The sequence below is a fragment of the Phyllopteryx taeniolatus genome, chromosome 20 (genome assembly GCF_024500385.1).
Source record: "Phyllopteryx taeniolatus isolate TA_2022b chromosome 20, UOR_Ptae_1.2, whole genome shotgun sequence".
NCBI lineage: Eukaryota > Metazoa > Chordata > Actinopteri > Syngnathiformes > Syngnathidae > Phyllopteryx > Phyllopteryx taeniolatus.
The window spans coordinates 7,612,501-7,625,393 of record NC_084521.1 but is presented as its reverse complement, the minus strand read 5'-3'; the positions used below and the strand labels follow the sequence as shown (position 1 = coordinate 7,625,393).

Here is a 12,893-nt window from a genome sequence, read left to right as displayed (position 1 = left end):
AAGAAATTACAATCAGTTTTTTTATTTAACTGGGATAAATTCAGTTTTTGATGGTATTTTAATTTATTGAAATTCACTTATGTATTTTTTCCTGAGTTTCAGAGGAAGAAATAAAATGAGAGAATTGTCTCAATAATTGTAATGCTACATTTTAGTCTGAGGTGCCGTACACACCTTATTTATATTTGGGTCATTCCTGGCTTTTCGTGCCTTTTCAGTCTCCATTCTTTAAATAAATATTATAAAAACATTTTATTATAGATCACAAAATATTTGCAATTCAAATGTAAATCCTGAAAATATAAACACACTGTTGTTGGTTATATTTAAGTCTCTGTAACTATACAAATACAAACCATGAATCCATATTCCAGATGTCATGTCACTATTTTAAAGGGAAAAAGTAAGCTTGTAAGTTAAACTTTGCCTTTTTTTTGTAAGTTTTAGGTTTGTAACCACCCCGCAGGGTGTCCGAGCTCTCCCTTAGAGATTGACTGAGAAGCTTAGTCATCCGGGAGGGGCTCAGAGTCGAGCTGCTGCTCCTCCGTATCAAGAGGTGTCAGATGAGGTGGCTCAGGCATCTGGTTAAGATGCTCCCTGGACACCTCCCTGGTGAGGTGTTCCGAGGAAGTCCCAATGGGACGTGACCCAGGACATGGTGGAGAAACAATCTCTCTCAGCTGGCCTGGGAACACCTCGGGATTCCCCCGGAAAAGCCGGATGAAGTGGCTAGGGAGGGGGAAGTCTGGTCTTTCCTGCTTAAGCTGCTGCCCCAGTGACCCGACCGTGGATAGGTGTAATAAAATAGATGGATGGAGGATTGTAACCTGTATGTCTTGCTCCCACATTTCCACCCTGTAAGGGTAACTTATGATGAAAGTAAGCCACATTTAAAAAAAAAAATCAAACTGGCATCTAAACTAAGTTACCATAATTTTAGTTTTTTTTCGTTTTATTTATGAACAGATAGCTCGCTAAAATTTGCTGATTCAGAGAGCAATAGCTCATTTGGATTTAAAGAGATCATCCCTATAGGTTTACCTGATAGGGTAGAATTAAATATAAACTAATTACAAATGGGAAACCTAAAAAAAAAAGTTGTAACAACTCACCAATCGACCTAGAAAGACCTTTTACACGAATGTTTACTGCAGGGTTTGGCACAAAATATATTTTCCACTGCATGGTAGGTTATTCCTTTAGCTTTTAATACAATTGTAAAATAATATTGTTCCATTTCATGGAAATGAGGAATTTCGTGTATTATTCCCGGGAGGGGACACGTTGACTTTTGCTGTTTACTTTCATAACGGGATGAATTTGGTAAACCGCGTGACGTCACAACCTGCGCACACTGGAAGAGGCGCACAGGGGGCTCTTGCCGTAGGCTAAATATGCGCATTACTGCTTTTAAATACCCAAAAATTAATATGTAATACAGATTATGTAGTTGAGAGTACGCGTCAAAAGACCGGTCGCCGCGTTTCAAACCGTTCAACGCTTTTAAAACGGCGCGGTGTCCCTTTAAAAGACCAAAAAAAAAGGAAAAGCGCCCATATGATCCCAGAGCTCCAATCAAAAAAAACAATTCGTCCTGCAAAAAAAAAGCTAAGCAGCCCCTGCAATTTTTTTGTTCTGTCTGTCTCGCTCGCTACAGGGAGCTCGGAGGAGGTCCACGGGCCGCAAAGGGGGAAAAAAAAAAAGAACCGGACCAAAATGTGACAAATCCACGCTTTTTCTCGGGGGGGGCTTCATGGCGGAGTGGAAAGTGGCGCAAGAGGAGTTATTGCAGGACTCCTTGGAGCCTCTGGTCGCTGCTGGATCAAAATGGTAGGCTACACACAGCAGCGTCACATTTTGTTTATTTTTCATTTTTGTGGGTGAGACATGTACCATTACTTGGTACACATTAAGCGTCATTTTGTTCCTTACTGGCGCCTTTGCGTGGAAGTTTGTGGGACAACTTAGTGGATTGCAATGGCTGCAATTAAAAAAAAAAAAAAAAAAAAAGTGAGGATGTTTGTGCCACACTGAAAAGTGCAAGTCCAGTTCCACGACAGTGCATGACCCGCAGATTCTGTCCATCTGTACGGCGTGAAGTCTCCGTGGTCATCTGGGGCTGCATCATTAGGAAAGCATGTGGTGGAGTAATCCTAGCCAGTGTGTTCACATCTGGAGGCTTGGGTTAATATCTGGGTCAGGTCACTTGGGGTGAGCCCTGGTGCTCTCTGCGTGGCTTCTGGTGCTTTGTTTTACCACCCTATTCATAGTATTTCTTTACGAATTGTAAGGAACTAACCTACCTGTATGATAATTGCAGCTTTCTGCCAACTAGTAATTGTGCCCGACTCCTTGCCACTCCAACCAGTGCACCTGTACCACTCCCTGAGTCTCTTCCACCAGTCCTTCCACCCTTTTTGACATTTTAGGGCCACTGTGCTTCAATGCTCAAGTGAGCAAAACAAAGTAGTCGTGTTCATTTTTGGCATTGTGTCATTCTGTCCATTTCCAAAATTGTGTCAAGTCTAAGAAGAAAGAAAATGCTGTGTTCTTAATTTCAAAGACCACAGAGCTACCCTCGGCCACGGCCAACAGACTCTAAAATGGGTCGGGCTTTTGACATTAGCTGTACTACAATATGGAAGTCAACCAAACAAATCAGCCACGTTTGTGGCGTTGTGCGTTAATATATTCATTTCCAAACATGTAAGAGGGGAAAAAATATTGTGCTAGCTCGTATCGACCATGACCAACAGGGACTCTGAAATCGGTTGCACATTTGACCATTTGCGGCCATCATACTTGGATGCTAAATAGAGCAAATCAAATCGTTTGTTTGATGACTTAGGTGTCATTCTGTCCATTTCCAAAAGTCTGAGGCCATGTCTACACAGAAATGGACCCAATAAATTTCTTTTTAATTTTAAAGTTTCCCGTAAACATTAAATCGTTTCAAGAAATGTGTGTGTGCATGCAGAAACTCAAATGCTGTAGTTATGTGCCAAGCCTGAAGTGGCACTGTAACGCTGCCACAGGAGTCGCCTAAAAGAGAGAAGAAGCAGCCCGTGTGATGTAAACTTATACTAGCTGCAATGGGGGGGAATGCGAGGCAAGCAAGGAAAGCGATATTTGTGTGGACTGACAAGGTAAGAACTGCTTAGGAATGAAAGCCCAGATCACCACCAAGGTAAAGAACACCTGAAACTGTGATCCACTATTGTTTTGTTGTCGTCGTTACAGCTGCTAGCGGTGTTGGCGCACGGTCACGCGAGAACAAGGCCTGCCACAGCATCGTCTCAGCAAAATTGTGTATGTGTTGTAGCTATTGGCTGTGACCAACAGGGGCTCTTAAGTGGGTAGCACAGTTGACCATTGAGGGCCACCGTACTTCAATGGGGAAGGGAGCAAAACAAACCAATCACATTAATTTGCATCACACATCATTTTGTCCATTTCCAGATCTAAAAAAAGACTCCAGAGCTAGAGTGAGGCAGAACCAACATGGACTTTTCAAATGGTAGTGCATTTGACTCTTTGGGGCCACTGTCCTTCAATGCAGAAGTGACCAAATTATATTATTCTGGTCATTCTGTCCCTTACCTAACATCTGAGAAGGGAAAAACTACTGACCGCACTAATCGTGACCTCAAAGAGCCCTTAGCTAGCAAAGCTAACCTGCTAACTTGGCTATGACCTACAGGGACTCTACAATGGGTAGCGCATTTGACCACCATACGTCAATGCAGAAGTGTGCAAGGTAAATCATTTGTTTACGCCGTCTCGTGCCATTCTGTCCATTTCCAAACCTCTGAGGACAATACTACCGCAATCTTAACCCCATAGCTGGCCTCCACTGTCTTAATAGTTTTAATAGTTGTCTTTTTTATGTTTTGCTGAGGCCCTTGTAATCACTCTTAATTGTCAACTCCTGTCTCCATCCTCACAGGGTGATGTGAGTTTTTATGTAACCACCTATTCATTGCATTCCTGCCCGCCCTTCACTCGTGGAGGCTTTCGTTATCTCCTGGTGCCAAGTAAGGGTAACTGTCTGCCTTGTGAAAAGTGCAGCCATTCCAGAGACCAGCAACAAACTCTGCTCAGTCGTCGGGAGTACATCCACCGTGGAAACCGTGCTGCTAATTTATGCCCCTGAGTTTAGGAACCATGGACAATGTGACAGACGGCAGAGTCCGAGCCACTTCAAATGTCCCCATTCTATTATTATATTGTATAATAATATTATTAATATTAATATATTATATATATATATATTATATGTTTCTGTTGTTGTTTTTTTACACACTACAAATACATTTGATTTCAACCAGTGTGTCTAATTTAACCCCAATGGTATTTGTAGCTTGTGTGTTTTAGTAAATGTGTGGCAATCAAACATATCAACACTACATGTGAGGCACGATTAGTGAGTATAAAAACTAAAGCGCTGAGTCCCCCCCCCCAGCCCCCGGAGTTAAAGGGTATTGCGGGCAGAGGCTAAAGTGCTTCCAGTTAGTGACATACCAACAAACTAGTAGTTGAGCCTAACAGACAATGTCAAAATTCTAAAACACAGATAATTATGGCTAATAACAACCAGCAATTGGTAACACTCTGGTAATTGATACCAACATCATTAGCTCGCTACATACTAAAACACTGCTGTCCCTAATTAACTACTAGAATTTGCTAACACACTAGTAGTTAAAGCTAACACATTATGACTAGAAGCTAAAATACAGCTGTTGATGGCTGACACGCATGATGACCAGACTTTAATATACTGCTAATGATGGCTAATAAAAAACATAGCAGTAGATAACACACTGGTAGTTGAGACTAACACACGATGCTAAGAGGCTAAAACCCTGCCAACATGGGTAACAGTTGCAAGTGCATTGCTACATAAGGCTAATCCACGCAAAAACTGGCAAGTATTCTAACCAAGGCTGATATGCTGGCTTTGTTATTGCGGTATACAAAATAATAGCATAGTTGTGTGTGGGATGATGTCATAAACGCATGGAAAACTTGAAGTACTTGTGTAACCATCTTTCGCTTTCTCCCTGCCCTGTGTCCTGTGAGGCCGCTAAAACTAACTAACTGTAGCTTAATTGGTCTAACATGATTGGTCAGCATAATTTTCATCAAACTCTTGAGCAGAAAGACAATAAGCGCATTCCCAAACAGTCCTTTAGGCTTTTTTCCCCCTCCCACCATTGATTGGCTGCAGCTCTAGAAAGCTGAGCTGATGCTCTCTCTCTCCCCCCTCACCTCCCTCCCTCCCTCTACCTCCTCTACCCTTTTGTCCTCTCTGACCTTCTCATCAACACCCCCCCCCCCCTCCCCCCACACACACACAGCAGAGAGATTCCTGCGATAAGAAGCTCTTTGCAGTCTTGTGTTAGCCTCTCGTCTCTTTGTATCCCGCTATGAAAGGTATAATGAACATATCACAGTATCCTCCCTCCTGATGGCCCCAAGTATGCACCTGCTTGCCGCTCAACGTCACAGAGCTGTTTTTGTCTCAAACAGACATCATTAAAGCACATATGCCATGTCACTTTATTAAGTACGCATGCACTAACCTAAAAAAAAACAACTCTGTTTTTTGGGAGGGATGAATTTTTTGGTGAAGAACAGCACTGCGATGTACTTATATGAAATTGCAATCAAGACGGAGCTATGTTAGACTTTGTAAAGGCAAAATCAAAAATATACTTTGGGTACGGAAAGTATTCGGACCCCCTTAAAATTTTTACTCTTTGTTATATTGAAGCCATTTGCTAAAATCATTTACGTTAATTTTTTCCTCATTAATGTACACACAGCACCCCCATATTGACAGAAAAAAACTGAATTGTTGAAATTTTTGCAGATTTATTAAAAAAGAAAAACTGAAATATCACTCAACCATAAGTATTAGACCCTTTGCTCAGTATTTAGTAGAAGCACCCTTTTGAGCGAATACAGCCATGAGTCTTTTTGGGAATGATGCAACAAGTTTTTCACACCTGGATTTGGGGATCCTCTGCCATTCCTCCTTGCAGATCCTCTCCAGTTCTGTCAGGTTGGATGGTGAACAGCCATTTTCAGGTCTCTCCAGAGATGCTCAATTGGGTTTAAGTCAGGGGTCTGGCTGGACCATTCAAGAACAGTTACGGAGTTGTTCTGAAGCCACTTCTTTGTTATTTTAGTTGTGTGCTTAGGGTCATTGTCTTGTTGGAAGGTGAACCTTCAGTCCAGTCTGAGGTCCTGAGCACTGGAGAAGGTTTTCATCCAGGATAGCCCTGTACTTGTCCGCATTCATCTTTCCTTCGATTGCAACCAGTCGTCCTGTCGCTGCAGCTGAAAAACACCACCCCAGCATGATGCTGCCACCACCATGCTTCACTGTTGGGACTGTATTGGACAGGTTATGAGCAGTGCCTGGTTTTCTCCACACTTGGCACTTAGAATTAAGCCCAACAATTTCTATATTGGTCTCATCAGACCAGAGAATCTTAGAGTCCTTAAGGTGTTTTTTAGCAAACTCCATGCGGGCTTTCATGTGCACTGAGGTCAGTCTTCCGTCGGGCCACTCTGCCATAAAGCCCCGACTGGTGGAGGGCTGCAGTGATGGTTGACTTTCTGGAACTTTCTCCCATCTCCCGACTGCATCTCTGGAGCTCAGCCACAGTGATCTTTGGGTTCTTCTTTACCGCTCTCACCAAGGCTCTTGCTCAGTTTGTCCGGACGGCCAGCTCTAGGAAGGGTACTGGTGGTCCCAAACGTCTTCCATTTAAGGATTATGGAGGCCACTGTGCTCTTAGGAACCTTAAGTGCAGCAGAAATGTTTTTGTAACCTTGGCCAGATCTGTGCCTTGGCACAATTCTGTCTCTGAGCTCTTCAGGCAGTTCCTTTAACCTCATGATTCTCATTTGCTCTGACATGCACTGCGAGTAAGCTCTTATATAGACAGGTGTGTGGCTTTCCTAATCAAGTCCAATCAGTATAATCAAACACAGCTGGACTACAGTGAAGGTGTAGAACCATCAAGGATGATCAGAAGAAATGGACAGCACCCGAGTTAAATACATGTCACAACAAAGGGTCTGAATACTATTTCAGTATTTATTTTTTAATAAATCTGCAAAAATTTCAACAATTCCGTTTTTTTTCCTGTCAATATGGGGTCCTGTGTGTACATTAATGAGGAAAAATGAACTTAAATAATTTTAGAAAATGACTTCAATATAAGAAAGAGTGAAAAATTTAAGGGGGTCTGAATACTTTCCGTACCCACTGTATAAGATAACGATAGTATCACATAAAGGCAATTGTTTAGGAGCCTTTTTAAATTAAATATAAAATAATATCAATGTTTAAAATAAAACCAGGTGTGTGCGGGAAGCAAAACATCTGGAAAAAAATTGTGATTACTATTACTTATGACTAAAATATAACACACTTATTAGTAAAATGTATATATATTTTCCAAAATAAGTTTTCAGTTTCTTTTTCTATCCCGGTAAGCACACTCATGTAAAGGAGAAAAAAACAATAATATAAATTCACTTTGTACTCCAATAACATCATAAAATAATTGCTAAAACACATTTTTAAAGATTGTTTTTACTTGCACTATAATTGTAAAAATGTTATTGACATTTGACAGTGAAAAAATATTTTGTCCAGTATAAGCATACAAAAAAAAAACAAGTGTACACTAAAACCAGTTGTAATCATGCAAAAAACTGCAATGCTTAAATCAACATTGAAATACGACACTGAATTGTACATTAATTTTAAAGTAGGCTTATTAACGATGTCATACAATTTTTCACAATTTAAAACCCAAGTTGGCAATTGGGTCGTCTGTCTAGTGATCTATGCTAGCAACGTATAGTGACAGGTAGAATAATTAAATGGTCTTCCACAAGATGGCAGAAAGTAAAACGAGTGTCAATACCCCTGTTGCCATTCATACCAAAAATTAATCAAATTGTCTTCAACCAAACAGGGACAAATTTCGGACTAAGTAATTTTTTTTCATTAAATTCAAACAAGATTCTTTATTTCAATATATAGTATACAGTGAAAATCTGTGAATAAATGACACCACACACAAAAAAGTTTGTAATTGCCTGTAGATGCCACAATATGGCAGTAAAGTGCTTTTTTTCGCTGTTAGACAAGGCTATGGACTTATTAAATGAAGTTAAGGTTGGCAAAAATTGTGTTATACCATGTAGAAATGGAACTGGAGACCCAATTAACGCCTTGCGCGACACTTTTTTTTGGCATCACGGTGGTCCGTATTTGCCAAGTGTCATGGCATGGGAACATTGTGTTTTGGCTGAGGCATCGCAGTGTGTATTTGTGTGCATTTGTGTGTGTAAGAGTTGCCAGCACCATAGCCCTCTCCCTTGGCCGCCCTTTCTGACTCAGCGCTTCCTTTCTCGGCTCGTTGGCCCAGACGCAAACTTCTTGGCACTCAACAGTCTTATCGCAATGTGAATTCTGACCGGGTAACACACACACACACACACACACACACACACGCACACACACAGCCCAAAAACTTTACCCAAATGTCGTCCAGGACAATCCAAGATCAAATCTTTGTGTTTGTGCATCCCAATTTCATGCTCGGCTAAATGCGCATCAGTTGTAGAGTGGCTTGTCACCTGTGCTGGAATTTACATATAGATGGAAATGTATTCCGATCTGGTGGTCGAAGTGAGGCGGGTGTATCAGGGAAGGGATTTGGCTCGCTGGGACGCTCCTAAAACTGCTGGATCAGGTGATGCGATGTGTGGGATTAGAGCAGATAATATTGTCTTTAATTTCAGGGTTGCGGTGGGGAAGGAATCAATGTTTTAAGAGGCTGCGGGGAATAAAATGAAACAGAGCAACCGTTTGCCTTGTGCTTCTGCTGCAAATTTTGCTTGAAATCTCATTTGTTGTTTTTCCACCCCTTTTTATATAGGCCTAGTTATTCTTAACCTCATTGTTTTGTTTCAAGAGAGGTGAACCAAGAGAGGATGTTATTTTCCTCAAAGAAAGGTACTAGCTTAGGATTTATTGAACTTCTACAAGGGTGGCAGACAAAGTATTACGGAAATGCAAGTTGAGATATTAAACTCACAACAGAACCTGGGGCGTTACCTTGGCCTTGCACGATAATTTCTTTATCTCATTCCCTAATTGGACTATTTTCAAAAAAAGTATTTTGCTAAGAATACGTCAGTGTGTCACTTTTTGCATGTGTCATACTAAATTATTGTTAGCCAAAACCAAACATTCTTTGCAAAATTCATTCCAGTCCTTGAAAAACACAAATTTTGTTACTCGAAAATGCCAAAATACATTTCTTCAAAATAAAAATTCTTGTGAGACTGGGAACTATTTTCTAACTAATGAAAAGTTCATGCGGCACGGTGAAGTCTGGTTTGCACATCTGCCTCACACTTCTGAGGACCCGGGTTCAAATCCGGCCTCGCCCTGTGTGGAGTTTGCATGTTCACCCCGTGCCTGTGTGGATTTTCTCTGGGTACTCCGGTTTCTTCCCAGATCCCCAAAACATGCATGGTAGGTTGATTGGAGACTCTAAATTGCCGGTGGGTGTGAATGTGACTGCGAATGGTTTTTTGTTTATCTGTGCCCTGTGATTGGCTGGTGACCAGTTCAGGGTGTACCCCGCCTCTATCCTGAAGATAGCTGGGATAGGCTCGAGCATGTCCGCGACCCTAGTGAGGAGAAGTTTATATTCCTACATATTAGTTATCAGTAAAATACATCAAATTGCTATCTCTACAGTGTGTTATTTTTCATATAAGTTCCCACTAAATTCTGGTTAGTCCTGGGGATATATTTTTTAAACCTTTTTCTAATTAAGAAAACACATTTTTCAAGTAACCAAAATACCTAAATTTACTACCTTACAGTGTTACTTTTCATACAAATCCTACTAAATCCTCATGAGACGAGGGCTATTATTGTCAAACCATTGTTAAATAACAAGGTGGGGTTTTTTTGTGTTTTTCTTTTTTTTCAAATAACCTGAAAATACATCAAATTGATACTCATTAAACTGCCTTAATTTTTTTTACAAATTCTAACAAAAACCCGATGATCATGGATTATTTTCACATTATCCTTAAATAACAACCAACTTTTTGTATAAATTGTACTAAATTATAACAAAGGGGTCAAAAATTAAAATAACCTGAAAATATGTCAACTTGCTACTAATTATTTTTTGTCCAAATCATACAAAATTCTTGTGAGAACAGTCAATCATTCCATTTTTTCATCAGTGTAAAAATTGCTTAGGTATTTCTTGTCACTATTGACCTTGACTCCATTACTGTCTAATAAACTGCTTTGTCTCGACCAATGCTTTTGATTCCTGACGTTGGCGTGCGTACGACCGGCATGACCTTGGCAGCAAACCCGCAACATAGATTTTTATTAGCATGTTTTTATGGCGCGGCAGTAAATAGCACTGCGGGCCTTCTTAAAAGCCCAGCCCGGCCACATTTTGTTATGTCTTCGTCATCTGTTTGCATCTGCAGTGTCATCGCATATACCGCCTCTCAGGTATGTGTGCAGACAGGGGCATTTGGGGTTGAGGGCTTGTGGGTGGATGATGCTACTGTATACGCTGCTTTCACCTCAAGGTCCGCGCTAGTGCTGATTGAATTTAAAAGGTGGAGCTCGTACAGACACACAAGAAGTCTTCTAGACAATTTGGCCGGCTACTTTTCAATAATTGGGTAATTTGTACCTCATGACACCCGTAGGAGTTGAGATTTTACATTCAAATGCGCAAGGTTACTCGACACAAAGTGCTACAACGTATTGATTCTTGTCTAGCGTCTGACAACATGCTACAAAAATTATACATTTTATAGGGACGCACATGTCCTGACAAGCTAACTTTATCACCATATGAAGGGGTATCAGGGCCACACTGAAAAGAAAAGAAAATCTAAATTGAGAATAAAATTGCACAGAGTATTCTTTTTTTAAAGTAGTGTGTTCTATTATACAGTCTCGTAATCTTGATAATCATATAATTTAGCGATAAAGGTACTATATTTTTGAGACATTCATAGTCCTATGAAAATGGTTGTAGACTTTTGAGAAAAAGGTTGTATACTGTATTCTCTAGTAACAAAAAGTCATACACCTTGGAAAAAAAAATAAATGTTAATGCTATGAAATAAAGTGCAGTTTTCTGGGGGGAAAAGTCATTTATTTTCTGGAAGACAAGTCATATATTTTCTAGAAGAAAAGTTGTATATTTTCCAGAAAGAAAGTTGCATGTATTCTGAAAGAAAAGTTGTATATTTTCTGGGAAAAAAGTAATAGTAATGTAAGTAATATATTCATACGAAAATAAGGTTGTGTAATTTCTAAAAAGTCCTGTATTTTTGAGAAAAAAGTTTCATGAAGAAAAGTAATATATTTTCGAGGACCAAACATGTTTTTGAGAGAGAGGAAAAAAGTCTTAAACTTATGTGAATAAAGTCGTGTCATTTCAGAAATGTCTGATTTTGAAGAAAAAGTGTTGCACGTAACACCAGACAGCTAATGATGAGAATGATGGCTCTCTCGGTGTGAAACAATTTTTGGCAAAAACTGTGTTAAAGGCTAATGATATTCTTGCGAAATGATCTCCATGCAAAAAAATAAATAAAAAATGCGAAACTCAACATTGTCACATTTTCTGTTTGGATGGTGGGTCTGGATAATGTTTTTGAGCTTAATTTCTAAATTTAGCGTAAGCATTACATGTTTAGACTGCTACACACCAGGTAGCTTTTTGTATGGTTTTGATTTGTACTGCAGCCCATTTCGGTGTCTGCTTTCGTTGGGTATTCCAGCCTTGTCATGAACGCACACTCATGTCTGGTGATTCAGTGATTGTACGTTGCGGTCCTTCTACCATCTCCCAGCTTGTGAGCAAGATGAGGAGTGACACTGGTACCGGCTCCCCTGTAGATATGTTTTTATATTTTAATTTAACTACTGAATTCATGTAGTGTACAGTACTTAAGTGTTTTTTGTTGAATTGAATGGAAAATTATGTAATTGTTTTTGTTGAATTTATTTTGAATGTGTTTTATTATATAAGTTTAATTAGATTTTGAATGACTGTTTTAATTAGATTTTGAATAACTGTTTTGTATGTAGTTTTACTATTATTGTTGAATTTATTTTAGGTTACTTATTTAATTAATTAATTAATTGAATTGAATATAATTTAAAAAAATTTTGGTTTCATTATTCAGTAAATGCAAACCCGATCAATCCATTGATTGATTGTCGATGAATCCATTGATTGATTGTCGATGATATAATATTATTTCATATATAACATATAATATAATATTATATCTGGCTCGCTGCCTTATGTTTGTCACTTGTAACCAAAAGTAGTGATTCATGTATTTATGGTTAACATTACATTAGCAGTTGGTATGGTTTTACACTTGTGAAAACTGAGTTAAATGTAAAATTTAGTGGAGAACTTGATTTTATAACACCTAAAAGTTGGGGGGAAAAAGGTTTCCTTGGTCTCAGCAGGCATTTTTTTTTCTTCCTATGGGAGTCAACTCCTCACTCTTAAATCTGCTGTGGTGCGAGGTATGCGTGGCCGTAGTTACAGCGGAGTAACACGCATTGTGCAACTCGTGAAAGATTTACACATGCTTGACAGCCTGAGGCCAGGCACTGAGGAGATGCAGACTTTTTCACTCTGTAATAAATTTAATTGGGGAGACAGGACATGGTGACCAGTCGGTCTCTCCCACTGGTTTGTCTTCTGTCTGTTTCAGGAGGTCCACATCATGTCCGCCACTCTCAAATGCACTAACATTTTACCCATCATTAGTGTCTTAAATCA

The 12,893-nt window shown here is 39.7% G+C and overlaps 1 protein-coding gene across 3 annotated transcripts in view; it reads left to right on the top strand.

Annotated features, from left to right (window-relative positions):
* Positions 1–1,546: 1,546 nt before the first annotated feature.
* The window catches only part of zbtb47b (zinc finger and BTB domain containing 47b), a 31,442-nt gene continuing 20,095 nt past the window's right edge, over positions 1,547–12,893 (top strand). For 2 of the 3 annotated variants that reach the window (XM_061757545.1, XM_061757544.1), the window contains exon 1: positions 2,016–3,146. In XM_061757545.1, the coding sequence (XP_061613529.1) occupies positions 3,093–3,146 (54 nt within the window). In that variant the 5' untranslated portion in view covers positions 2,016–3,092. Of the gene's footprint in view, positions 1,831–2,015; positions 3,147–12,893 lie in introns of those variants that run through there. The other variant, XM_061757546.1, reaches the window with a different exon arrangement.